The 26,324-nt window shown below is 40.9% G+C and overlaps 1 protein-coding gene across 3 annotated transcripts in view; it reads left to right on the top strand.

Annotated features, from left to right (window-relative positions):
- The window catches only part of GSK3B (glycogen synthase kinase 3 beta), a 146,019-nt gene extending 119,978 nt beyond the window's left edge, over positions 1-26,041 (top strand). For 2 of the 3 annotated variants that reach the window (XM_071760533.1, XM_071760545.1), the window contains exons 8-12: positions 1,057-1,152; positions 10,336-10,374; positions 12,800-12,986; positions 19,358-19,456; positions 25,845-26,041. In XM_071760533.1, the coding sequence (XP_071616634.1) occupies positions 1,057-1,152; positions 10,336-10,374; positions 12,800-12,986; positions 19,358-19,456; positions 25,845-25,912 (489 nt within the window). In that variant the 3' untranslated portion in view covers positions 25,913-26,041. The remainder of the gene's footprint in view (positions 1-1,056; positions 1,153-10,335; positions 10,375-12,799; positions 12,987-19,357; positions 19,457-25,844) is intronic. The other variant, XM_071760541.1, reaches the window with a different exon arrangement.
- The last annotated feature ends 283 nt before the right edge of the window (positions 26,042-26,324 follow it).

Raw genomic sequence — 26,324 nt, 5'->3', positions numbered from 1 at the left:
ATATAAATTAATAAAATTCATTTAAATTCATAAAACTAAACCAGCTTTGGTATGCATTTTCAGTGCTTCCAGGTTAGGTTTTAAAATATATCTTCCACGTGGAAATACTGGAGCATGGTTAGAACCACTACCCAAACCCACATGTTTCTTATGTGGGTTTCCATCAGCACTAACTGGCTGACCTTTTAAACTTGTCAGAAGGCTATTTTTCACAACTCTGACTACGCAGTCTGTGCTACTGGTCTGATCCTTAAAAAGCCAAACACAGTGAGCTGCAGTCCCTGAATATGTTCAGCAGTGTTGTTTTATAGCAGTCTAATTAGAGCAAACTCCCTTCCCCGTTGAAATATCACTGTCTGTGAAAGATGCTTGAATTTTTAAAAAAACTATGGAAGGTAATTAAATTTTTGACACTGCATTTGGAGTGTGAGACTTCTGAAGTTGGAGCAAGGACCTGTTAGGGACTGGACCATCTGTCATATGATGATAGGTAGCAAGAGCTGGAACTGTTGCATCTGAAGCAGAAAAGGCTCAGGAGGGGGGAATTGTGTGTGTGTCTCATTAAAGTGTATGAATACCTGATGGGAATCAAAAGAAGCATTTAGGCACTTTTTAATGGTGCCTGCTGATGGGGAAGGAGGCAGCAGCAGCGTGAAGTTAAACACATGAAAATTTATTTGAATGCACGAGAATAGTTTTTTTTTTCCTGTGAGAGTGGTCAAAGTCTTGAGCAGGATGCCCAGAGAGGTTGTGAAGTCTCCTGCTGTGGAAATGCTAAAAACGTAGCTGCACATGGTCTTGGGCAACCTGCTCCTGCTCACTTTTCTGGAGCACAGGGGCTTTAGATCAGAAACTCCCAGGAGAGGGAGATCCCTTATGATTTAAATGGTTCTACAAAAGTTTTGTTGTTTTGTTCTCAACACTTAACTTACTAGGTACACAAGTTAATGTCATTAAGTTGTCTCAATATGTGGTAGGTTACACTGTGCTTTTCATTACCATATGAATATGAAGCATATCTAAAAGAATTTGCCTTTTTTTCTCTCTCCTTTCTAGGTTCTGGGAACGCCTACAAGGGAGCAAATTAGAGAAATGAATCCAAACTATACTGAATTCAAATTCCCTCAGATTAAGGCACATCCATGGACTAAGGTGAGTGTGTTGAACTGAATAATCAAGACATTTGGGCTGAAAGTAAAATTTAAAGGAGTTCAGTGTGTTCAGTGGCCTGGTGGCTTTCAGGCTTAACTGGGTACCTTTAACTAAGCTGGGGACCTGGTAGCTTTTCATATAGGTAAGGAGAAGAAGGTATTGGAGCAGTGCATTGTAAAACATATTGATCTGGGTATTTTGAGGTTGCCTACAGGCTTTTGTCTTTTTTTTGTAAACAGTGGTGTCTATGTTTATAGCAGATTGCAATATATCTAAATACTATCATGCTATAAATTGATACGCACAAAAGTCACTTGCAAATGAGAAAGTGTTCCAGTGACATGTGTGATACTTTTGTAATGCTGTTACATAATGTGACAGTGAAGGCTGACAATCACTTCTACTTCTTTAACTGGTTCTTTCATAGATAATTATCATGTTTGTACTCATAGAAGTGTGCTGATAAGGGGCTGTTTTTTTCTTGGAGTTACTTCTGAAGACTTAAGGAGACACTATTGCAGAACATGCAAACGATACTATAACCTCCAAGATCAAAGAGGAACCTGCTAGCATTGACACAAATGCATGATTAAGCTGTCTTCTGTATGTTAAGGAAAGATTAATATTTGACTTGGGACAGGGTGACAGTAATTTAATTAACCTTTTGGCTGTGGGATAAATTAAATATTTCTTATCAAGTAATTGAAGCCTGGGTAGTTAACTTTTTCTTTTTGCTGCCGGAGAAATCTCTCATATAGTTGCAGTATATTCTTGTCATCTCTTAATGCCTCAGATTCCCTTTAACTAAGAAAGCAGGGTGAATGCATGGATGACTTGCATTCCTAGCTGAGCAAATATCCAGGTCAGACTCTTTAGACCAAATGTTCTGTGGTGTGAGAAGCTCTGGATAAACTAACTAGAGCTAATCAATATAAGGCCATGTACCTGATAGCTACATGCTAAGCCATGTAGTCACTATTTTTGTGACAGGTTCTCCAGTGGGTTTTGTACCACTTTTTCTTCTTTTCCCCGCTAATCCCTGGTGACCATTTCTTTCTGTGTCTTGGCTAAGTGATTTATAATAGTATAAGAGGTCAATAATTCTAATGAGCCTTTTTAATATTTGGTGTTATCAGGGGAAAAAAATAAGGCACATTAAATCCCTAGGAGTTGTTGTCTTCTGTTTTGAATTGCATTGTGGTAAAAGTCACAAGAAGCAAAGATTTTTTGGATTAGAGAGGGTTAAATTAATTTGCAATGGAGTAGGAGCACAGAGATTTACTGTAGGAAATGGAGTTAAACACCTAAGCTAGCTGTGCAACTTGTCTTCTGTCTGGATAGCCTTAAGAATCATCTGTATGCACTTGATGGTCTACTAGACCACAAAAGAGATCTTTTGGAAAGTAAAAAAAACCTTCAAGAAAAATCTGAGACTTCCTTCTATTTATATGAATGCTTTTTTGGTCATTCTAAAGGTTGTATCTGAAATTCTGTGGTGTGGACTTAAGTTGGGTGTATCTGGGTCTGATCAGCTCTCTAGGTATTTCTGGCAGGCGTACATATATTATTTTTCAGCTCAGTGTTGCTATGGTGTTGTAATCTGCTACTGTTACCTGTTGAGTCGGTGTGTGGTGCTTTAGCAGAATGAAAGAGGTTCTGTTTTGTTTGTTTTTTTAAAAGAACCAGGGAAATTGTTTGAGACTGAATAAGTATGAGCTCACAAAGAAATAGCATGTTTTGGATTCATACAATTTCAGCCTTAAATTGGAATTTTGAGCACATGTTTTATGGGAATTTGAAGTCTGCCATCATGGATGTATCCAGTAGAAATGGTGTAAATCAAGTACAGTATTGATAGTCAGTATTATGGAGCAGTATGAAAAAAGATAATGTCAAATTAGCAAGGCCCTTTCAAGCTAACATTCTAAAAAATACTTTTCTATGATGCAGCAATAACGTGAGTTTACAGTGCATACCATGTTCTCAGGCTGGTTTTCCAATATGTTGACAATTTGACATTGAAGTACTTTTGTACTTCAGAGCTGGAGCCTCTCTGTATAAATGCACAGAGGCTCCTCTCCCTCCTGTGTTGTTCTTTGTTGCCCAAGCATGTGCCTGTTTTTCTACCCGTTACATGCACGATGTGGGTGTTGATGGGAATTCAGTGTGTCCCTGAACAGCAAAAGAAAAGAGAACCTTAACTTTCCAGGAATATTTAAAATATTAAATATTTTTTTAAATATTCAAAAACTTTCTTCCAAGTCAGGACTTCCGTCATCTTCTCTTACCTCTTCTCCCTCAGAGATGGGTTTTGGTTCTTTAGAGGGATTCCTCTTAAGAATACAGGACTGTTTGAGCTAATAATGTAGCTGTCCTTTTAATACAGACCTCCATTTGTTTTCACTTACTATAGAACAGTTTGTATTCATGAAGATGCTTTCTACTGCCTTGGTCTGTGAGTAAGTAGCATTAGATTATAAGAGAATCAAGGTTTTCCAGGGGTGGAAATACCTTTTGAATTACCGATACAGTCAGAAAAAAATGGGCAGGCTTTTAGACACAAAAGTGCATCTTCAGATTTACCTTGGGTGAGAATACCTGTCCATTTTTTCCAGCTATATCAGCTCATTGAATGAAAGTTGATACCTTTTCTGGAGGCACTGCAGCTGCTGTTTTCACTAGGTCACAACATTCCTTCTGTTTTTCAGTCTCTTGAACTTCTTGAGCCAAGTTACATCTTGGAAGTGCAGCCTCATCTCTGCTACTGATCTTTATACTTGTTTACCTTCTCTGAGTAAGCTTCATCTATACTTAAAATAGTGTGACTGGAAAACCAAGAAGAAAATCTGAGATCAAGTGCACGACTGTACATCACGGGGCTGCTGTGTTCAGCCCTGGTGATTACCTTTCTCTGACACTTCCAGACCTTTTGGAGGAGTCCGGGAAAGTGGAGTGGCTGATGAAAGGTCTAGGCAGATGCTTCCTAAACTTCTGTTGGGTACTAAGCTTCTGTTAGATAGGCATTGCTCACCATGGCCCTGTTATAGCTGGTCTTTATCCTCACATTACTCAGATGCTACCTTCAGATCTCAGATCCCTTTAGTTATGGAAAACAAAGACTGTGTTGTAATTATTTCCAGAAATATGACAAACGTCTGAATGTGACGGCCTGCCTTTCCCTGTGTGTCCAGCTAGTAAATGATCTCATTTGAGTAAGATTGTAGTAAATGTAATACAATTATGTAGTTTAGGCCTCTTCCGCAGGGGGGACATGACTCATTTGGGGTTTTTTCCCCACCCAAGGATACTTCCAGATGTTTACTGGTAATGGCATTATAATAAGCCAAATTATGCTACTGAGCTGCAAGCATGGTCATGGTTCATGATGGCAGAATGACACAGTAGTTTGTATCAGTAGAGGCTGTTTTCTTAAATCAAATCATAACCTTTGCCTTGTCTCCATCGTTTGGACATGGAAGTAGTTTCCACTGCAGAAATGGATGATGCATCTCTTCAGTATGCTGTAGTTTAGTGGCCTTTGTTTATCCTGAAGAAACTCTTGCAAAATTGTTCATACATGCCAGCAATTCTTAAATACGCAGTTAGTGAGATAAATTTGAGTGTATACAAAGCAATGGCTTCATTCGTCATCCCCAAACCTATACCTAGCTGGTGACTGAATCATAATTTCCACATCAGTGTTGAGATGGACAAAGACAGGAGTCTTTTGTTTAGCACTGGGAGAGAGAATAAAACTGTCACATCTAGATTGGTTTTGAGCATCTCTGCCCTTCTACAGTGTACTCTTGTGGATGAAAATGCAAGAACTTTTTCCCACAGAACTTTGCATCACAATAAAGTTGCAGCAGATCTGGGAAGGGTCCCACGCAACTTTGTGAGCACTTCCTTTTTTCTTTTTTTCTTTCTTTCTTTTTTGTTTTTTTGGGGCTTTTTTCCTCCCATTATTTGTACTCGAGAGAGAGCTCTTCTGTCTGTGTCTTCAAGTCAAATTATTATAGCAGAGGAAAACATTGCTCAAGACAAAACCTCATGCTTTCTTCTCATCCTTTCTGGCACTTTTCCAAAGCAATTGGCCACTTAGTCTGCAGCTGAAGCTGTGCAGAATCACAGTTGGTTGTATTGCATATAGTAGGTTTGGATGTTGACTTTACGATCCATATTTCTGCCTATGGTATGAGAGAACTAATATTATAAAAGAGCTTGCAGATATTTCAGTCTGAGTATCCTCAGTGTGTGTGTCTCTATGTGTGTGTGTTTGTTCATTGTTTACATTTTGCCATACTGATCACTTTACCTTGAACGTTGAATTTCTCTATGCTTCCCACACTGGGGGAATGGGACATAAAGAATCTGGTCTCTCCCATGAGCATGTATTTCCACCTTCCAGAATCAGTTTCATGACTTCATCCTGTCCTTCTCCTGGTTCTTGCCTATTTTTTAAGCAGATTGTTTTGCTTGTATTGCCTCCAAAGTGACTGCTCATACTGTAGGTTTTAGGAAGTATACCAAACAGTAAAACAGACAGCTTTTTTTGTCACTTCTAATTATAACTGCTGACAAAAGAAAGCAAAGAATCTTGTGTAAGTGGACTTGCATTTTTAATTAAAGCTGAAAATGCAAACTTTTCTTTCTGAGATTGGGGTCTGATCATTTGTAGAGCTACAAAGGTACTTGAGAAAGAAAGAAAAGAAAACTTGAGATGTTTCATAATTGACCTAGGTTCACAATGGAGTGGGGTCAGTTTTCCACCTCTCAGCTGCATAGTCCTGATGCCTCCCTTCTTTATTATTTGTATAGTAGCAAAACCCTCCTGAATAACAGGACTGCTCAGGATTTGGCTCACCTTTCTTACCTGGATGACCATTCAACCTCAACTACAAGTATTGGGAAAAAGGAACAGGGTAGACTTGTGTGGCCAGCAGAAGGGCAGAGATGTATTTTCTAGCATGAACTGGAGGTGATTTTTGCCTGTTGTGAAACCATGCCCTGACCTTTTTCTGAAGAGTACAGTTGTGTTTTTCACTTGGTGTGAAATGACTTTCCAAGCAAAGAGTGAAAACAGCTCTGCTGCAGACTAACTTAAAAGAAAAAAAAACTTTTCTGTCAAGCTCATGTTTCCCAGCTCCTTTTGCAGAAGCAATGATTTTTGACAGTGTAAATCTCCTCTCTCGTTTTAAAGCATGAGAAAAGAAGCCTGGTTTGTTGAGTGGTAAATTAACCTGCCTCTGCCCAATTTGTATGCAGTAAAGAAAGTACTGCTTAACAATAAATGAGGGAGTACTAGTGCAACATTGAGACATGATTTGTATGAGTGCAACTACGGAAATCAAATACTAGGTTTAACGTGTCTTCTGCAATGTGCCATCTGTTTAGCCTTCCCACTCTAACACATCTTTTCTAGGCTGTTAATAGTGGCTGTCCCATCGAGGTAGATTTTTGGGGTCCTCTCTGAGAAGAAATGGGGCTCTTTTATCCTGCATAGCTTTATTGTTTTCCTTTAGAGCTTGCTAGAAGCAGAGCACATGCACTGGGTAATAAATGCAAGCTTGTTCTGTTTCTGCTGGGTCTTCAATGGAAGGAGCCCAGTAACAAGTGTGTGGTCTCAACAGGAAGTAGCTTGGAGACAGGTTCCTGGTCCTGTTCCCAGTTCTGTGTTGGCTCATTTGTAAGCCATTTAACCCTTCTGACTTTATTTCATTTTTTTGTACTGTAAAAGTGCCATCTAATAAGGACTCTTGACAAATAAGGTGTTTACTGATCTTCTTTTTAGAAAAAAATGCAGGAGGATTTAACCAGAGATTGAAGTTGGGGGGATTATATATATATTTTTTAAAATAACTCCCAGTACCTCTCTAGTGGACTTCTTTTTAACCTTCGTTTGTACCATATGAGTTCAGGGCACTTCAAAATAGCCAAATGGCATATTTCTGAAATTCTGTTCTGAAAGTCTCAGACCTTTGGAGTAGGTCTCGGAGCTTCTGTCAGTTTTGGGTTTCCTTGTGTCAGGTGGAGCTCAGTGCATACATTGCTGTCTTGCATGTGTCTTCCCTCTCCTTTTGTGTTTATGAACACATCATGTTTATCATAAGGCTTGTTATGTTAAACCTACCTGACCAAAATATTGCTTTATGTCATAAAGCTATAATAATCATAGCTATCACATTTTTTAGAAGTTGGTTTGAGGGTCGTGTCCTACAGGTGATGACTTTGCTTGCAAACAGCTCAAGCTTTTGGCTGAAGGGGAGGAGCTTTCTCTCTTACCTAATGTTCATGTGCCATCAAAAAATGTGCTTACGAACCACAAGGAGATGTGCACAGGCTGTCAGGCTGATTCGGTGGTGTGGGTGGTTCTTGGCAAAATGTACCAGTCTCTGAAGCCGGTGAGGAAATTTTTAACCGTGGTGTCACCAACTTGATGCGTTAGCAACAGATGTCATCTTCATAAGCCTCTGCTCTCTTAGGGAGCACAGCGTGCAAGCGGCATTCATGGTCTGCATGCAGACGCACAGTGGCTGATGGCATGAAGTCATGTCTTTTAATACACACAGGCTGGAAGAGCACCTTGGTCTAACATTGTGAAGCTTTGGCTTTGGGGCTTAATTAGACCAAGACGATGGAGCTGCGTGTCGTGCATGGAAAGTCTGCTTGAAGAATGTCAATGAACTGAAAGTCAGAGCGGCATTCTGTTAAGACAATACTTAGCTCTTACCCCATGTGGTTTTATTTGAGAGCTGAATGCTGATGTGAGTGAAGTGAAATAGGAGAATCATGTGCTTTCCATCATTTTCCTTTCGTCTTTCCACGGGCGTAGAAAAATTTAAAATTAATAAAATTCAGAAGGGATGCGAACTGCATAACACTGGTAGGAACTATTTCAAATTAGTAAGATAAAATGTGAGTGCTCTGCTAGCGCACAAAGACTTCACCTAAATTGAAGTCACTTGGGGATGAAAGCTGCATAGTGCACCAGAGACAGTTCAGCCTGGCAGTTGTCTTTGAAATGTTGAAGATGGTGGTAGTTCATAAAAAAAATTAATGAGTAACAGAAAAAAAAAAATTGCATTGATGGCAGCATAACTTAGAAAGGAGAGAAGAGTGTGTCTGGCCTTGCTGCAGTCTGTCAGCATTTCAGCATCACCAGCATGCCTGAACAAAGAAAGCACTTGCACTGGTCCCTCAGATTTTTTTTTTTGGTGAGGTATAGATTTATTGGGATCTGAGGGAGGTGGGGGACCAAAAGCTGTGGTTTTGGATGAGTCGGCATTTCCATTTGACGTGACCGTTCGGAGATTTTTGTAACTCGTCCAAAAAATACCCAACCAAACAAAAAAACAGTGACCTGGGTCTCAGCCTGAAATTCATTTGCTTTGCAGAAACAAGAGGTTTTGAGTTGTGCAAGTGCAAATTTTCCTTGAAGAATATTGTATGTAAAGCCTTTTTTTTTTTTTTTTTTTTTTTTTTCCCCTTTTCTTTTCTTTTTGCATTTGTTTATCTCCAAAACAGGTTCATTTTTTAAAATGAAAACTTGAGCCTTCGGTCCCTCCTGTGGACTGATAGCCTTACACAAGGCCCCTTGTTTCATTTTAGAAAAATGAATCGCTGCGCCGGTGGGGTAGTATTCGATTGCTTCAAAAGTTCCTGTCAGTGTTTTTTGTTTTGTTTTGTTTTTCGTTTGTGGACTTGCTGTGCCTTTTGCCCGGCCGTATTTAGTCTGCATAATAAATGTTAGTCTGCCCAAACACTTTACTTTGAGCACTTAGCTTTTTTCCTTTTTTTTTTTTCTCTTTTTTTTTTTTTTTAAATTTTTTCTTTTCTCTTTATTTCATTTTTAATTTTTTTTTTTTCTTTTGCTTTCCACCCAGATGATGTCACCGAGACAGACTTTGCTCCGATGGGCCGGATTTTAGTCCGTGCACTAAATTTTAGTCCGCAGACTAAAAATAATCCGCGGATTATTTACTAAATCGATTCCCTCACTGAGAACTACCGAGAACTTTACCTCCACCCGAGCTGGGGCTTCACAGCTCACCGGTCCCGACGAGGTCTCTCCCTCCTCCCAGCCCTTCCCACCACGGAGCGCCGGCCCAGCTTTTCCTTGGCATTGGCACCCTGGGGCGTGGAAGTGCTGGCGTGCCCACTGCTGCGGGCGGCAGCCGCTCGTGTAGTTCTCGGTGGGCGAATCGGGCAGCTTTCCCGGTGGAATTGTGTTGAATGGGAAGAGCTAGAAGACCGCAGGCGTTTTTCGCTTTTATTTCTCAGGGCATTATTCGAAAGGGAGGTGGGAGGGGACAAATTGTGAGGGGGAAAAAAAAAATGAAAAATAAAAAATTTCTCAAGTAACGGGTGCGACGGGTATGAGGGGGAATAAACCCGCAATACAGAGAAATTCAGTCCATACCCGCACTCCTGAGGTGGTACGTCCAGTTCCTGAAGAATCCAGCAAACAAAATCCAGTGGCGGGGGAAGTCAATCCAAAATGGAGAATAATCCGCGGCGGCCTGAGGAACTCGTAGCCCACACAAATTTAAAAGCATCCAAATTCAAAGTGCAGATCTCGGATTTTTTAATTTATTTATTTTTTTACTTTCTCTTCAGCACATAATATAAATTGCTAGGGGTTTGGTTTTTGGGGGTTAAAAAAACAGAAACAAAAAAAACCCAACAACAACAAAACAACCCACAAAAAACCAAAAACAGTACAAAGGTTTACAGTGTGTCTCTGGGACAGATTTACAACTGGGATGCACCTTTGGGGACAAACTAATCTGGCCCCATTGTCTGTGATCATTTATAATCCTGCACTAAGGACTGAAAATTCTTCGGGAATTTCAATTACCCTTTTAGTTCAAGTTAAGAGTTTTGATTTCAATTTTTTTTTTTATTTTTTTAGTAAATGCACTGGCATTGGAACATAAATTTGATATAGAAATGTTTCTGTACTATGCCTCACCATTGCACAATCAATTTTTTGGCATACACTGTGGTGAAGTTGGACTTGCTGCTATGGAAACTGATGTTTAAAGTTTCTAATTGTATAAACATTTACTATGTCCCCCACACCATGGATTTCTTATAATATTGGCTATATTTTTCCTTGCTGGACTATTCTCTTTTGGATTGACTCCCCCTGTTTGGATTATTTCACTGCATTATCATCTTTAGGACTCGTCAGGAACAGGACATTTCACCTCAGGAGTACGGGTATGTACTTAAAACATTTTTTCAAATTACCAGGCCTAGCTTTAAAAAAAAAAAAAAAAAAAAAAAAAAAAAAAAAAAAAAAAGGAGAGAAATGCCAGAAGTGGAATATTTGAGTTCAAACCACATCCTTGAGGCAGCAGCCAGGCGAATATTGTAACACAAGGTGATAGAAGATGGGATGGGCACAGACCTGTAACTCAGTTCATGTGTTAGTCAGCACTTGTTGCAAGGGGAGGCTGTGTGAGGCCTTGTAATTTATCTTTTTGTTTATTTTTCCCCTCCCTGGTTTGAAGCAGTTAGGGAAGGCTTCCAGAACTGTCTACCCCAAGTAACTAATCTCTGGTCCGAAGGCAGGCTTAGCAGTTTTCAACAGGGTTTACAAAACAGATGCTAGGTTTTCACTGACCTGAAAATGAGGGGTTTAAGAGTGGACAGTAAGAGTACTTCTTTTATAGATGGCATATTTGTGACTGCCTACAAATTTGCTCAAGATAAAGGCTCTGCCCTAAGGGAAAAAAACATTTATTTTTTTTTTCAAATGTGTATAGTAGCTATCCTACTATACAGCTGTGATATGTGAGCTGTCCTGAGGGAAAAACACAGCTAGGAGTCAAGTACTTCAGTTTTGAGCCCATTAAAACATCAATTGAGAAGGTGCATGAGGGAGATGTCAGTAGTTTTAATATTAAATGCTGAGTGACTTTGCTTCTGTGGATTTACCTCAAGACATACTCATTTGTGCTCCTTACCATGGGGTTTTTTGTTTGGGTTTTTGTTCTTTAGTGGGTTTTTTATTTTCCTTGTAATTGGAGACAGGACTGTGACTTCAGAGTCGTGCTTTCATCCACTTCACACTGAGGTCAGCAGTCCAAGCTCTCCAGGCAACAGGTCTTGGCACTGAGCAGCTTCTGCTGCTCCATGGGACTGAACCTTCATGGCACCGTGGTCAGCAGAAGTTCTTTGCTGGCAGCAATTGCTTTGTCCACAGCATTAAGCTAAAGCCTTTCCTTTTGTCATTACAGGCCTCCTGTGAAAACTTTTTTGCTTGTTTTTCCAGTACCTGGTGGTAGAAATATATTCAGCATTTTTGATACCTTGCTCTTTGACTCCCCAAGTCAGGATTACCTGCCCCACCAGTTAGTGCAGCATGCACTGACTGCAGCAAACTCTGGCTCTCCTGAGCCAGCTGGGCAAGAATGGAATAAAATTTCTGTCCCCAGAGAACTTAGCATTTGTGTTTGATTCTCATTCACAGGAGCAAATGTCTTTGGTTTAAAACCTCCTTAAGGAGTGCCTGTGCAAGTTCTTTGTGTGCAATTAGTATGCCATGCACTGATTTGTTTTGTTTTTTTTTTTTTCTTGGTGCTGTGTGGCTTGGGTTCACCTGCACTTTTGCAAAAGCATTTTGGATTACCTCAACTTTTATAAAAAATGCTGGCATCAGAATTTGCACCCACCCTATTCCCTTTTACCCAGTCCGCCTATCACACACAACATAGCAAGAGAGAAGTGCTTGAGGAGGCCATCCAGGTCAGGAACATGATTAACTCATACTTTGCATTTGACGTAACGAGGAAAGAGGGTGGGAGTGTGACTGGCAGTGGATAGAACCATTCTTAGGGGTTTAAAACAAAGCTGCAGTGAAGAACTACTTTTTTTTTTTCTTTTTTCTTTTTTTTTTTTTTTTTTTGCAATCACGCAAGGTAAAAGTCTCTTAGAATAAATAGTTGGTTCCTTGATGCAACTTTCAGCTGTTCTTACGAATACCAAATGTGCAGGAATTATCCCAATAAACTCGTGGGAATGACATGCCAGAATAAGGTCACAGAAGGAATAACTTGCAAATTAGAGCTAGACATTTCCTGCACTCCACCCGTGCTTTCCTTGTTGTTCTCCAAAGTTGAACAGAAGCCTCCATAGCAACAATCAGACCTGCCTGCCTGCAAAAGTCCATATTAGTAAGACTTCATTCACTAGCCAAAAAACAACCCAAAAGCAACCCAAAGAAGTAGCGGGGCCTTATTCAATTTTTACATTCAGTGAATCCTGCTCATTTGAACCCTCCTCCCACTTTCACTCCATATGCATGGCTGGTAGCACCTGTGTGTGTTTGTCATGACTTTTGAATGAGTTTCCCTTTCATTCTTGAAGTTGTTTTTCAGAGTGAGCTTTCATGAAGTCTCTTGCTGGCATTGCACCTTCACTCTCCCGCAAGACATTGCAATTAACCCTTTCTCAACCCCAGGAACTGTATTTTCCCATCCTTACTGGAGGATTCCGATTAGCACAAACCACAAGGTTGTTCCAGCTTGTTGGGCAGCGAGAGGTTTAATTGCTCTGACTTGCTTCTGGTCGGCAAAGAAAAGAAACATACCCAGACAACCTGTTTCTCCTTTCTTGTTTGTTTGGTTTTTCTTTTTCTTAGGTCTTCCGGCCCCGCACTCCACCAGAAGCGATCGCGCTATGTAGCCGCCTGTTGGAGTACACCCCCACTGCCCGCCTGACTCCCCTGGAGGCCTGTGCACACTCTTTCTTCGATGAACTACGGGACCCAAATGTCAAGTTACCAAATGGGCGAGATAAACCTGCACTCTTCAATTTCACCACTCAAGGTAGCCTGTGAGCGTTGAAGGATGCCTTCTCTAGGAAGAAGCACTCGGATAAATATTCGCTGTAATGCAGATGTCACTCCCTCCAAAGTAAAAAAAAAAAAAAAAAAAAAAAAATCTCCAAGCAGGAGTTCAGGTCATTAAGTTGTTAACCAGCTGTCCATTTCAGAAAGAGAGGAAAGGGACTTGAAAATGTGTTACGGGATTTTTGGGTGCTTGGTGCCTTCAATTCTGATTTAGTGCAAGGGGCTGAAAGTTGTTACTAATGGGTTGCATCAAGAAGGCTTTATGTTTGCAGCTCAGCTCTGAAATACCACAGTCACTGGATTGTGGAGATTAGGTTATGATTTTGGAGATGGTCCTGTTCCTTCATACCAGGAAAGCCATAGCAAAGAGCAATGTGTATTAGACCTGGCAGGGAGGTTTGTAGTGTTGATGCCCGATTTGGTTCTGGGTGCAAGATAAATACAGAGGCTTTAGTGTCCAGATTTTGTGTGCTGTACGGTTCATCTGGCATTACATTGACTCAGTCATTTAGAAGCTGTAAAAATGACAGACAGCTAACTTCTTTATTTGAAGCCAGACTTTTACCAAATTTTAAAACCATTCATGTATTTTTTTCTGCAGAAGTCTGAAAAATGAAGCCAATAGCCCCCTAGAACAGTTTTGCCTGCCAAGACAGAGTGAGAAGTATGGCATACAGATACGCTTGTAATTAACTTTGCAGCACATTTTGAAAGTGATTAGCTGCAAATTTTCACCCTTTAAGCAGGAATAAATCTGTGTGCATTTTCTATTGAAAGTCTGTTTTGGCTCAGCTAGCATCTATGTAATTTTTCGAATAGTTCAGTCCATGCAATGACTATCTGCCAAAATATGAAACAGGCCCCTCTCCTTGACCATGTGGAGACCTTTTATTAAAATAAATAAATAAATAAAAGAAATGGGCAGAAGGGAGAGGGCCAAACAGCTTTGTATCTCACCAGAGTAATATTTTAAGCTACCTGGAAATAAACTTTTAACTTGCTTTGAGTGGCTGCCTTGCACAAGTTAAATATATTGAACATACTAAAATATTTTTGAAGCATGAACACCTAAAGTACTCAAGCAGGTAGCTTGTGCTTCCAGGTCACTGTCCTCTGTGGTGATTCCTGCATCTGTTATGAATTCACTAGTTATGTTACAGATTCTTCTTTGTTACAGCATCAATGAATTGTCTTTTTCTTCACACAAAGATCATCTTCAGTAGCTAAGATAGTTTTGATCCCAGTGTCTTAATACAGCTTCATGCCTGTTTTGTTTTTTTTATATTTATTTCTCACTGTTTCTTAATGATGTTAAGATTGGGCCTATCCACGACATGAAAACAAGAATGTTAAAAAGGGTTGGAAAGCTCTATAGTGAGTCTATTTTTAAATCCTTAAGGGAAAAAATAAGTGTATGTGTTGCAAATGTCTTCCTGGTTTCCCCAACACAGTGTGGAAGTGCTCAGTGTAGTACTTGTATGCTCAAGCAAATTTCAAGCTGCCTTTTTGTCATCCAGGTGCTCTCCCCAAGTATAATGACTCATGGAAATAGCAAGGTAGATTAGGTCCAGTGGAGTGCTTTCCTTAGGACTCAAAAAAGCAGGTTTCTGTCATCAGCAGGTTCCAGGTTTACCATTTAGAAAAGGCAGGCAGAACAGAAGCTGCTCATCAGTGCATTTCCAAATAAGCAGTTACAGGTGGCTAGCCAAACTAAAAAATAATTTTAAAATAACCAGAGTTGTTTTTAATAAATACATTTTGTAATTAATAAATGAATAAATGTACAGTAGTGAGGCTTATATAGAAGCAGTCGTATTTACAACCTCAAGGTACACAAGAAACTTTTGCTTCTCCTGTGACCACTGTGCAGCCCTTGCTCTTTAGCTGGACTGTGCCAGGGCCTGTCTAATTTGCTAGTCTGGAGCAGAAATCTTAACTGGGAAATAAATCAGGTCCTTGGAAATCAAATGATGACTCATGTTAAGTCATCTGTGCTAATTCAAATAACAATGAAAGATCCTCTTGTTTTGAATAGCATTTGTTTTCAACAGACAGTATTAAGTTTTAGGAGTAGTATTTTATTTGGCTATATCCAGTTGCCTGAAACTCATGAAGGAGGAGGTAGCTGCTAAAGGCTTGAAGGTGAAACTCTTAGAAATTTCTAACAACAGAAGTCTGACTGTTAATGCATCGACTGCATTACAGAAAGAACCTAAGCCTCATACCAGATCTGCTGATATGAGCACTGCTGCTGTTTAAATAGAGTCTGTAGAAAAAGACTATTTTTCTAGTGAGAGGATATGGAAGATAAAGATCATGGTCTTTGGCTGTCAGCATTAGTTGTGGGGAACGTAGGTATTTACTTTATTGTAGAGATGAGATCTGTCAAAGGGAGCTTTAACTGGTCCTTCTTAATGTCTTGCCTGTAAGTTTCTCATAGTATTTAAAAAAATGTTATACAGTAGCTGGGATTTGAAAAAGTTATTTTGGCCAAGGACTTACCTCCACAACCACAGAACTGCAGTTCAGTTGCTGCTAGACCTGCAAGACAGAAAGCACAGAAGACAATTTTTCTCTTACAAGCTGAATTTTCAAACAATTTGTGAAATGACTACCATTTCCTAAACTACTGTACTGTGATGGTGGTTGTACTGGGTCAGAAATGTTATTATCACTCCATGTTGGCCATTAAAGATTGTAAAAATCTCTGTGATTCAGCACTTAGGAATGGTTATCATGCTTCTCAGTGACAAAGGATTTTCTTTTTCAAGTGTGGGGGTTTTGTAGTTGGGTATTTTTTTTATTGTTTTGTTTGATTTTTTTAATGAACCTGGTGTGTGACCTTTAAAAAATATTATATTATATATAAAACCCCTTAATTTCTAGCCAAACTGTTTCAGTGTGACCAGTAGTGTGTCCTTAGTGTGACCATTTGTGTACTGTGTAATACTCTAGAGGGCAGAGTATTTCTGCTCAGGGCATGTGGAGGGGGAACAAAAGGAAAACGGTGAAACTTGTGCTTCTTTTAGCAGTCTTCTGGAATAACTTGAGTTACATGAGAAGTTTGCTATTGTGACAAAGCAAACACAATGTAAAACTAATTTTTCCAGAGCATTCTGGGAGTGTTGATAAAACAAATTAACAATACTGAAAAAGAGTGTTGTACTGTTCTTGACACTAAGTGTTTTCTTTCGTTAGGGGAGAGATGATGATGATATAGTTCTCTAGTAAAACTGGACATTTTTATTCCTGCTCCTTATCAGAGATGTAAACTGGCTGATCATGGCATGATTTAGAATCAGAGATTTGTTTTGGTTGGAAAAGACAGCTAAGACTGAGTCTAACCATTACCACGACTGTACTGAGCCTAGCTAAACCGTGTTCTTAAGCACCACATCTACGTGTCTTTTAAACACTTGCAGGGATGGTGATTCAACCACCTCCCTGGGCAGCTTGTTCCAGTGTTTGACAACCCTTTCAGTGAAGAAGTTTCTTTTGTCTAATAAAAGCTCCCCTGTAACATCATGAGGCCATTTCCTCTCCTCCGATTACTTGTTACCAGGGAGAGGAGACTGACCCTGACCTTGCTCACAGCCTCCTTTCAGGTAGTTATATAGAGAATGATTTTATCAGGAGAAAGCCAAAGCTGTTCTCCTAGCTGATGTGAATGGGAGTTGGTGCTCATAAATTAATTGGAATAGCTGCTCTGTGTACATCATGCTATAGAAGACTTGGTGTGGATTGCCTTGATCACAATACCTTCTTGCAGCAGTATTGATCGTAATTAACCCAGCCTTGAGTTTCAAGTTTGGTTTAGATAAGCTGGCTACAGTCCAACAGCTTGTCCCAAATACTGTGTTGGAAATCACTGAGAACAGAGGGTTGCAGTACTTTGTAGACTGCAGATGTCTCAGGTCAATTTTTTTCCTTGGTGTTGACATGTCTTATCCTTATGCAGAGGAGAGCTGCAAAACCACAATAGAACAAAAATTGAAATTGAAACAAGTTCTCAAGAAAAGCAAAACTTCAGACAAAAAACTTCCGTTTATGTTGGTTATTTCTTGTAGGAACTGACCTGTACCTCCAAGTGAAGCATCAAGACATTAAGAACACATTACATTTAAGAAACTTCACACCAGGAAAGATAAAGGGGGGGTTGAGAAGAAGGGAACAAGATCAGTCTTCTAGTTCCTATGCAGGTTCTTTAAGGCTGCTTCAGAGAAATGGTTGCACTTGTCTTGAAACCAACAAAGCCCAGGATACTTGCCATAATTGGTGCTGCTAAAGGAGGTGTTCTGACAGCATTAGAAGAGTATATGGGTTTAATAAGAATGGGGTCAAAGTGCCACTAAAAGGGTGGTGTACTTACTGGATCAACCAGTTCTTTGTCTCCAGACATGCAGGCAGATGACAGCAGCTGCATTCTTGAGGCACCACTTAGCACTGGAAGATACCAAATGGCATTTGGCTTCCTTGACATTTTAGCTCTGCTTTCATTTGGGTCACAGCCCGGTATTGCTGCCAGATGTGCAGAAAATAACAGATGATAAAAACTTTGAAAAGAGTGAGGTAAACAGTCAATTCCTAGTAATAACATATTTGTGAAATAGCTTTGGAAAAAGTACTAAAGGAACAATATTTTCTAGCACAGAGCAGCTAATGCCTAAGGTGCTATTAAAGTATAGGTTTGTCATCAGTGTTCAGCTTTGACACTTGAGGATTCACGTTTCTTCAGTTTGTTTCTTCAGTTTATTTCTCCACTTAAAATCAAGATTATATGAATTCTGAATTATATTATGAATGTATTATGAATTATTCTGAATATGTAATATATAATTCTGAATTATTCCTGCATTAATTTGAGGATTAGTATTTGTACAAAAACTGTAAATATCAAGTCTTTCTAGGTATGCTTACTAGCTTGGTATGCTTAGACCTCAGTGGAGTATTACAGGATAGATTGAATGGCTTGCAGGTAATGGAGCAGCTTCTGTTTGGATCTAGCTGGAGCTTGTGTCCTTAAGTGCTGAAAAGCAGTCTCAAAACATGTAGTAATAAGAGGCTTGTAAGTATATGTCTGCTGTATCTTGTCCCCTCCTAGCAGTAAAGGAAGTTTATGTAACATAATTGAGGAGGAAAAAAATTGCCAAGTAGACTACTGGTCCCTTTAGGCCCTAAGAATAAAAGCCTGTGTTAAAGAAAAGCAATAGGCTCTTAAAAATGAGCCAAACCAAAATAATTTAAAACTGTATACCAAACCACCTTACTGAACCCATGACATGATTTGGATTGGTTTCTGTACAGCCCTTGCTATCTGGAGGTCTCATGTAAAAAGCTGTCATTTTTCCTCCAGATGACCTCCCGGAGTTCCAGGAGTCATCACCAGTCTCCTTCCATGAGGTGACTGTTCACATCCTTTTTACCAGATGTTGCTTCCTCAAGAGAGAAACAGTCACTCCTGTTTCTGAAACAAACTAGACCTGTCTTGTCTAGGCTCAGTCCTGCCTTCTGTGAGGCACTAGATTCCCCTTGAAAGAGTGCCAGAAGATTGTAATTTGTTGGCAATGTGTTGCCCTTAATCCTCCCACAGTTGTGTCTGTAAGATGCTTATTTCTTGTTCTGGTGCATGCTGAAGCTATATTAGTTTTGGAGCCTAAAAGACAGGACTATTTTTTTCCTTTGGTTAAAGTCTTCAGAAATAATGGCTGCATCATTTTGTTGTCCATTTAAATTGCCTAGCAGATGAACTACCGTTATCTTTCCATCTGCTTTTAAGGGAGATGTCATCTCTTCTTGACCTTACACAAGGAGACTGCTGTGAGAGACTGGTCTTGGGTTCATCACTTGAGAAAGTGATGCTTTAATGAACCAAAAAAATGAGTCTTTGAAGCCGTTGGAGCAACTGTGGTGGCTGCTTGCTTGCTGAACCAGTGCCCAGAGCAGCACCACTGTTACCAGCCTCCTTCTTGAGCCTGATTGCAAGTGGGTTTGTGAAGGGAAACCTTCCAGCGCTCAGAAAGAAACATCCTTATCAGGCCAGCGATAAGAAACAGGCTTGGCTGGTTCTTTGCTGACTCCCAAGCCCCTGTCTTTCCCTAGGATATAATTCCTTTGTGCCATTACCCACAGTTTTGGCAGTCTTGCTCTGGAGACTGCCTTGCCCGAGTATCACTGTGGTTTCCTCTCACTGGTTGGAAAAGGAGAAAGTGTAACAGGACCTTTGGATGAAAAGGCATGTGTTTTGCCCAAGGCTGCTGTTACTGGGTGCAGGGGAACCTGAGGAGCTGAGCCTGCAGGCAGGGCTCTGTGGACAATAAACTAACTCTGTTTTTTCCACCTCCCCTCCAGAACTGTCAAGTAACCCATCTCTGGCTTCGATCCTCATCCCTGCTCATGCCCGGAACCAAGCAGCTGCTTCAACCCCTACAAATGCTACAGCAGCCTCAGGTGAGAACATGCAACTGCCTCCCTCCCCCTCTCCCTCCTTCCCCCTGGTCCCCCTGCCCAGGCATCTTGCCCTTCTCTGAAGCCTGGGAGCTGCTTCAGCCCTCAGGGTGAATGGGGAGGAGGTATTTGTTCCAGCATCACCTAAAACTCAGATTTGGTATGTAGTGTGGTCATTTGTGTGCTAGCTATGGTCACCACCCCAAATCCTAACCAAGAGCATTTAAACTTTGTGTTTGACTGGTTTGTTGGTCCTTCATGCTCAGACTTCCAGTATTAAAAAAAATCATTATCTCGCCTGTTTTTTTAGCAATCCTTGTGGATTGGTTTGCACCTAATTTCTGAGCTCTCAGCCAGTCTGAAATGAATGCTGACTTGGAGCATGACCTTGTGATGTTTAGGAAGAGAAGAAACATCTAGTTCAGTACACGTGGCCTCTCTGGAGCATGGATGGAGAGGATTTTTTTCCCCAGAGGCATTAGCACTTAGAAGTCTGATTAGGGAGTTCAGTCAGCATGCTCACTGCCTCATGTAAGTAGTTGTAGTTGCTTCTTACTGAGTGTACTTGTATCATCTTCAAGTACAAGGCAGATGCTTTTGGGTATTGGCCAGCACCAAGTGAATTTCTTTTTTTGCCTCTCTCACTCTCCCAAGTTTCTGTCAGAAACCTTTTAAAAGCTCTCTGTTGGCTTCTAGCCACTCCATGTTGTATTCTGTTTCCAGTGAAATCAGAAAAGCCTGGGTAACAGCAGTTGGGGGACTCCCAAAGAAAACCCCAGGTGTTGCAGGATGTGGCAGAGGTGATTCAGTACCTGGCTCTCTTCCTCTGACTCAGCCCTGAATCAGCACAGCAGCTGTCCCAGGGCTTGGGCAACCAAAGGCAGGCTGCAAAATGGGTGTGGTTCCAGGCATATCCTGCCTGCACATCACTCCTGTTAGACAAGGATTGTTACCCCCTTTTGAAGTGCAGGGTGCTTACTCAGTGGAAGGTAATTGAAAAGGAGAAGTCCTAATTAAAAAGGTGGTCTTGAAACATGCAGGAAAGCATTTGCAGGTTGATGGGTTGAACAGTTGCCTGATAAGCTTGGTCCAGCTTCTGCTTTGTAGAAGATGTTTTCATACTCCAGGACAGACAGATGCACCCAGGTTGAAGGATGTGGCTTCTCTCTGAAATCATAGCAGCAGTAGATGAAAGATGCAGCCTGTAAAATTTATGTGCTCTGAATTTAGGAGAAAGCAAATTTGCTATTTTCAAATTTAGTATGTTTATTTCATACACTTGGCAGTATTTTACAAACAGTCATTTTCTCTGTTTCCCTTTTATGTGCATCTGTTGCTCAGCAATGAGTGAGGAAGAAAAAGCTGATAAAGTAGTAAAAGTGCTTTAAAACTACAAAATACAAACATGGGAAATTATTTTAAGCTCTTCTGAAAAATACTGTTTCACTTAATGTCCCTTTCATGCCTTTTAAGGCATTTTCTTTGCCAAGATACAGCTGCTGAGGAATTAGTGGGGTTAAGAAGTCTGGTTTTCACCCAGCACTTTCCAAGAGTTCATGTGGGGGGAAGATGCTTTAGGCCAAATCCTAAACATGTCCTTCATCCGAAGTATGCTAAATGGAAAAAAAAAGAAATCCAAAACCAACCCCACCTTGTTCATGTCAACATTTTTTTAACCTCCTGTTAGCAAGCACTGCACTGTATTGAGAATAGGACCTCTTATTCATAGTTCAGAACCAGAAAAGTATCCCCAGATCTATCCTTGCAGCTTGGAAAGAAACTGTGCAATTAAGCTCAGTATTTGGCAACACACAGCTTTGAGTTTTTTACAGCACAGCTACTGGATGGCTTCTTACTCACGTGGGGTTCTCACAGCAGGCAGTGGGAATTTCATCAGAGTTGTGATTTTTAGGATTAGGTCCCATATGAGGTTATGTTCATCTGTTTTGCTTTGCATGCTGGTGTTACGCTTAGCAAGAGATTTTTGCAGAAGGGAGCCCTTCTTGCCCTACACCCCCTGCACGTTTTAGAGCAGTAAACTTTAGTTCTTAAGGAACTGCTAAAGCAGCATGGCAGCAGCTTGCCCACCTAACCCAGGGCATCCAAACAGGCAAAATGTTTGCTCATGTGAATAAGCAGTACAAGTCCAGAAACTACATTTTTGAGTGGTAATGATGCCTACGAAATGTACCTCTCAAGGAAATTCAAAGAGCAAAGAGAGTTTTACTGTAATCCATGTTATTGGTGTGTAACTCTTGCCTCCCTTTAGCAAGCAGAACTGATCCTGAGGTTCAGGTTTCCAGTGTTACATCTACCATGACTGCCCACTCTGTGAGCTTGAGGCATAGGTGCACAGACATGGAAACACAGCATACTGGTTCATAGCTGTCATGTTGGTATACAGCCATGTCAAAATTTCAGCTTTTTTTTATAAGGTGTTAAGCTCTGCTTTAATTTTTTTTTTTTTTTTTTAAACAAAGCAGCATCATAATTAGAAAATAACTACAAAAATGAGACCTAATTGTCTCAAGTCTAGCAAAGCACTGTTGGTCAGGAGGCTTGGCAGTTGTGTGATTTTCGGAAAATGGAAGATTGGCTTTTCACCATACCATGTTGACAGTGCAGGTTTCATTGAGCCAGCAATACTATTCCTTGTGCTAGCCAGCATGGCACACATCTGCATTTAAAAAAGCTACCCAAAACGAGTAATTTTTGTTAACTGATAGATTCACAGTGGTGATTTCAACAGACCAATGCAACAGTAATCCTGGGATCATGATCCTAAATGCAGGGGAATTCTTGTAGGCATTTTTGAGCATTAAAAAATGTATTTGTTGTAAATTTCCTCTTCTTTTGAGGCATAGTGCTGGACTTGCTGTACTAACTAAACCTGGATTTGCAGTGGGAGTATGAAGCTGTGTTGCACCAGCATTGATAAATTCACCTAAATATTTGTGAGAAATTCTCTGTAACATCAGTGGCATGTCTAAAGCAAAGTGCAGGAAAAGGCAAATGGGAGTTATTGGCCCCTGCTTGAACTGGTGTGCTGTCTTCCTGTGAATTATTTGCCATTTACTGTGAATTATGGCCATTGATTTCAAATGCCAGTGCAGCTTTGTTTGTGTGGATGCTGACTTGATAAATCTGGTGGAGGAGGAAGATGGTTTCTATAGCCACAAAGCCACAGCATGTGAGAGGGGAGCATGGACACCAAGCCAAATGCATATCTGCTTCTGTGACCACATTTTTCTTCCTGGGTCAGCCAGCAGCAGCAGTTGCATCTCTTAGCATTAGGATGGGAAGAGCATAATTGCCATCTGCAGAGGAGTTGTGCCAGCAGGGGTTCTGGGGTCATCATCTTAGGCGTCCCGCTGTGTTGATCCCGTGTAATCCCAAATGCTGTGGTGTGCCTGAACTTTCAGCAGCAAAACAGATTAGAGCTGGTGTTACCTGCCAATGTGTGGCAGTTGAAAGAGACCACAGTGCTTCATAAAATAAGGTATAGCACATTTATGGTATTCCCATTGAAGAAATTTGGATAACTTTAATTCCTTAGGCGGGAGAAGAGGGGTAAACAATTGGCTCAGGCTTCTTTCTGCAAGCTCAGCATGGAGATGAGTCTGTGACATTTGCAGGAGTAAAAACTTGCCTGCTTCAGGCTCTCACATTTTGCTCTGAGCCCTGGATTGCTACATCCGTAGGCACTGTAGAAAAATCGGCCTTTTTCTCCTGCTTTCACTTGTCTCCTCAGCTGTCCTGTGAGGATTTCCAGGCTGGTGGTATTTTTGCTTCTGTGTCTTTGCAGATGAGCAGTGCAGCCTGTCAGGGTTGCAAATCCTACCAACTAATGCTGTCGTGCTAATGGGTTTTCTTGGATTGAGTTGGTCTCTCATTCTCTGAACTGTATCCCCATCCCCATTTTTCCTTTCTGGGAGGTTTCTTAGGAGTGCTGTGAAAGCCCAGGGAAAGGCTGAATTGGAGGAGCTGTTATACAGTGATGAGACTTTTGCCCTCAGGAAACATGTATTCCTCAGAAACTCCCCCCCCATTAGAGTGATGATAGAAATTGAGCATATGTTACATATGTTACATGAAGTAGCTCCATCTTCTGCTTTTTTTTTTTAATCTCTGCTCAGTAGCAATGTAATTATAAGGATTTCAGCCTCTGCTGTCTTCAGGAATAGGGGATCAAAAGGCATGTTTCATTTCAGCAAATGAAATACAAGCACATTTGTACTCATAAAGCAAAATCCTCTGCCAATAGTACAGGCTCCAGCTGGACTGCTCGCATCAGGCACAACAGATGTTGCATTAACTAGAGTTTATCCATACCTGAAATAAATCTATAAGATGCACAGTGAGAGTTTAAAGCATGAAACTATTATCTGTCTGGCTGAGACACTTTTGATTGCCTTGGTCATCATTGGTCTGCATGCATGTGGGATTTGGGAATTGCTCCATCAAGGTAATTCTCCACACAGGAGGGCATCTGTGGCCATGCAAGGTTAGCTTTCCAAATAACATTGGTACTGTTGTCATGCTGCCTTGGTGAATTAACTGCATGAGCTTTTTTGCTTTTTGTTTTTTTTGTATATTATTATGATGGTTATTCCTTTGGGAGGGAGGGGTTGCAGTTAATTGTGAGTGGGGGTAAAGGGAATGGGGAACTCCCAGAGCAGTAATCTGGCATCCTCCTGCCCACCTGGGGACTTCCCTTCCCTCTCACACACTTCTTGCAGCATTTCCTTTTTATATAGGAAAGGATGCCTTTTTATTTAGGCATCATTTGCTCTTCCCACTTGTCCCCAGTATTCCTGGATGCTGGTGTGTGTGTGATTTCTCTTTTTTCTTGTCACTGTCTGTGTATGTTGCTTCAATTGTTACTCAGCAGTGCTGCCCATCTCTAGACTCTCATTTATTTCATTGCCTTGCTCATGGCTGCACTTCCAAACAAAATCCAGGTCAGTGTGGCAGGAGAGGGGTTTTGTTAACAGGTGACTGTCAAGTGCTGCCTGGCTGCATTGCCTCACCAGCTCTTCTCTGCTGGAGAAGTATCCCTGCACCCTCTCTGCCCACCAGTTATATTTTCTCATGTCTATTATTTATGCCAGTCGTACTGCCCCTCAGTCTGCGGTCAGTAAATCTATTCTTTCTTTCTATGAGCCCTTTTCCCTGTGTCTTTTTGAATGCATTGTTTGCCCAGTCTGCCCTCTTCTGTACTGAGGTAATAAGTCTTTTTTCTGGTTTTTTCCTGTTGCAGTATTGCTAGCTTAGCATTTAACCTTACTTAAATTAAGTGGAAGAAATGCATGATGGTCTCTTGTAGAAAATCTCGCTTATCTCTTTCCCCATTCTCTATTTACTGTATTGACTGTTCTATGTGTTTAACCATTCATCCACTTTCCTTCTTGTGACCATGCTAATTAGATACAGTGTAGATTGGTTCCAAATGAAGTCAGTGCAATTTTTTTCCCCTTACCAACTCTTCTAATGGCAATAACAATTACTTTTAGAGAAAACACCTGATAGATGTTGCCTGTGAAAACACAGTGTATTTGCTTTGGGTATTTCTTTGCAAATGCTGCGTTTCTTGGGGTGGGCTTTGATATGTGCTTGATTTTATGACTTGTCTGTTTGTGGGGCACTGCACCTCCCAGAGAAGAGGAGAGGAGACCCATTTACTGCAGAGATCTGATCCTGTTACAACACTGTGTGCTTTTGTAAACCCCATGACTGGCTTTAGGCCTTGGTGTTAATCTGCGTCAGCAGTTCAGAGGGTGGCAGACCCAACTTGGGCTGAACAAGACAGAATAAAGCAGTAGACTTGGAAGATGTTCTCTGAGGCAACAAGTGCATGAATTACAGTTATCACACAAGCTGTTTCTGCCAGGGAAGGAGGCTCGCTGCTCTTATTTCCTCTGCTCATTCACAACATTGACAGATAGATGCCTTTGCCACAAGAAGGCCTTCAGCACCAACATAGAAACCTTGTAGTGTCCATAGATGGCTTAGCTGTTAGCTTAGCATTGTCATGTGTGCCTTGTCTTGCAGTCAAGAGTTACTGGAATGTAACCTGGGTGACTTACTACTGTGCAGGCTGTCTCACATCCTGCAAAATCTTCAAGACACCAACTGGGTGTTCTCCTGCCAGCCTCCACCCCTCAGCCCTTGAGGTTGCCTTCATTGCATCTTCCCACCCTCTCCCCAGACTGTGCTGTCCCATCCCCACCCCTGGAAGTCAGGAGAGCATCCTCACCAAACGGCCCCTTGGGGGGAGCTGTGGGTTTCCCTGTGTGGAGAATGTCATAGCTGTTGTTCCTCATAAGTCTGTATTTTGGAGGTAATACTGGTTGTTTTTCTCTCTCCCCTTCCTCTTGCCTGTCGTTTGCAGATGTTAATGCAGGAGAACGAGTTCAGACCAATAGTGTAGCTACAGCATCAGCCTCCAACTCCACCTGAACCGGTACCAAGCAGCCAGCTGCACAGGAAAAATCACCAGTAATTTGAGTCTTGCTCAGCAACACTGGTCACATTTGGAAAGAAAATTTAAAAGAGGAAAAAAAAACAAAACAAAAAAAAAAAAAACAACCAACCAACCAACCTGTTCATTTTAGTGTTCAATTTTTTATTATTATTATTGTTGTTCTTATTTAACCTTGTAAAATAGCTATAAATACAAACCAGTTTCATTGTATTTTCACTCTGCAGGGTGTCCGGGGCAGGGGACTAGGTGGGGGGAGGAGGGAAAGTGGAGCAATACAACAAACCAGTGTGTCTCCCCTCGACAATCTCTTCATGTTGGAAGTTTGCTGTTGTGTATTTCAGAACCAGGACTCTTGCCTCATGCCCCCTCCCACAATACAGAAAGAAG

Source organism: Heliangelus exortis, chromosome 1 (genome assembly GCF_036169615.1).
Source record: "Heliangelus exortis chromosome 1, bHelExo1.hap1, whole genome shotgun sequence".
In the NCBI taxonomy this organism is placed as follows: Eukaryota; Metazoa; Chordata; class Aves; order Apodiformes; family Trochilidae; genus Heliangelus; species Heliangelus exortis.
Note: the sequence above shows the minus strand (reverse complement) of the source record. Positions and strands in the feature narration are given on the sequence as shown.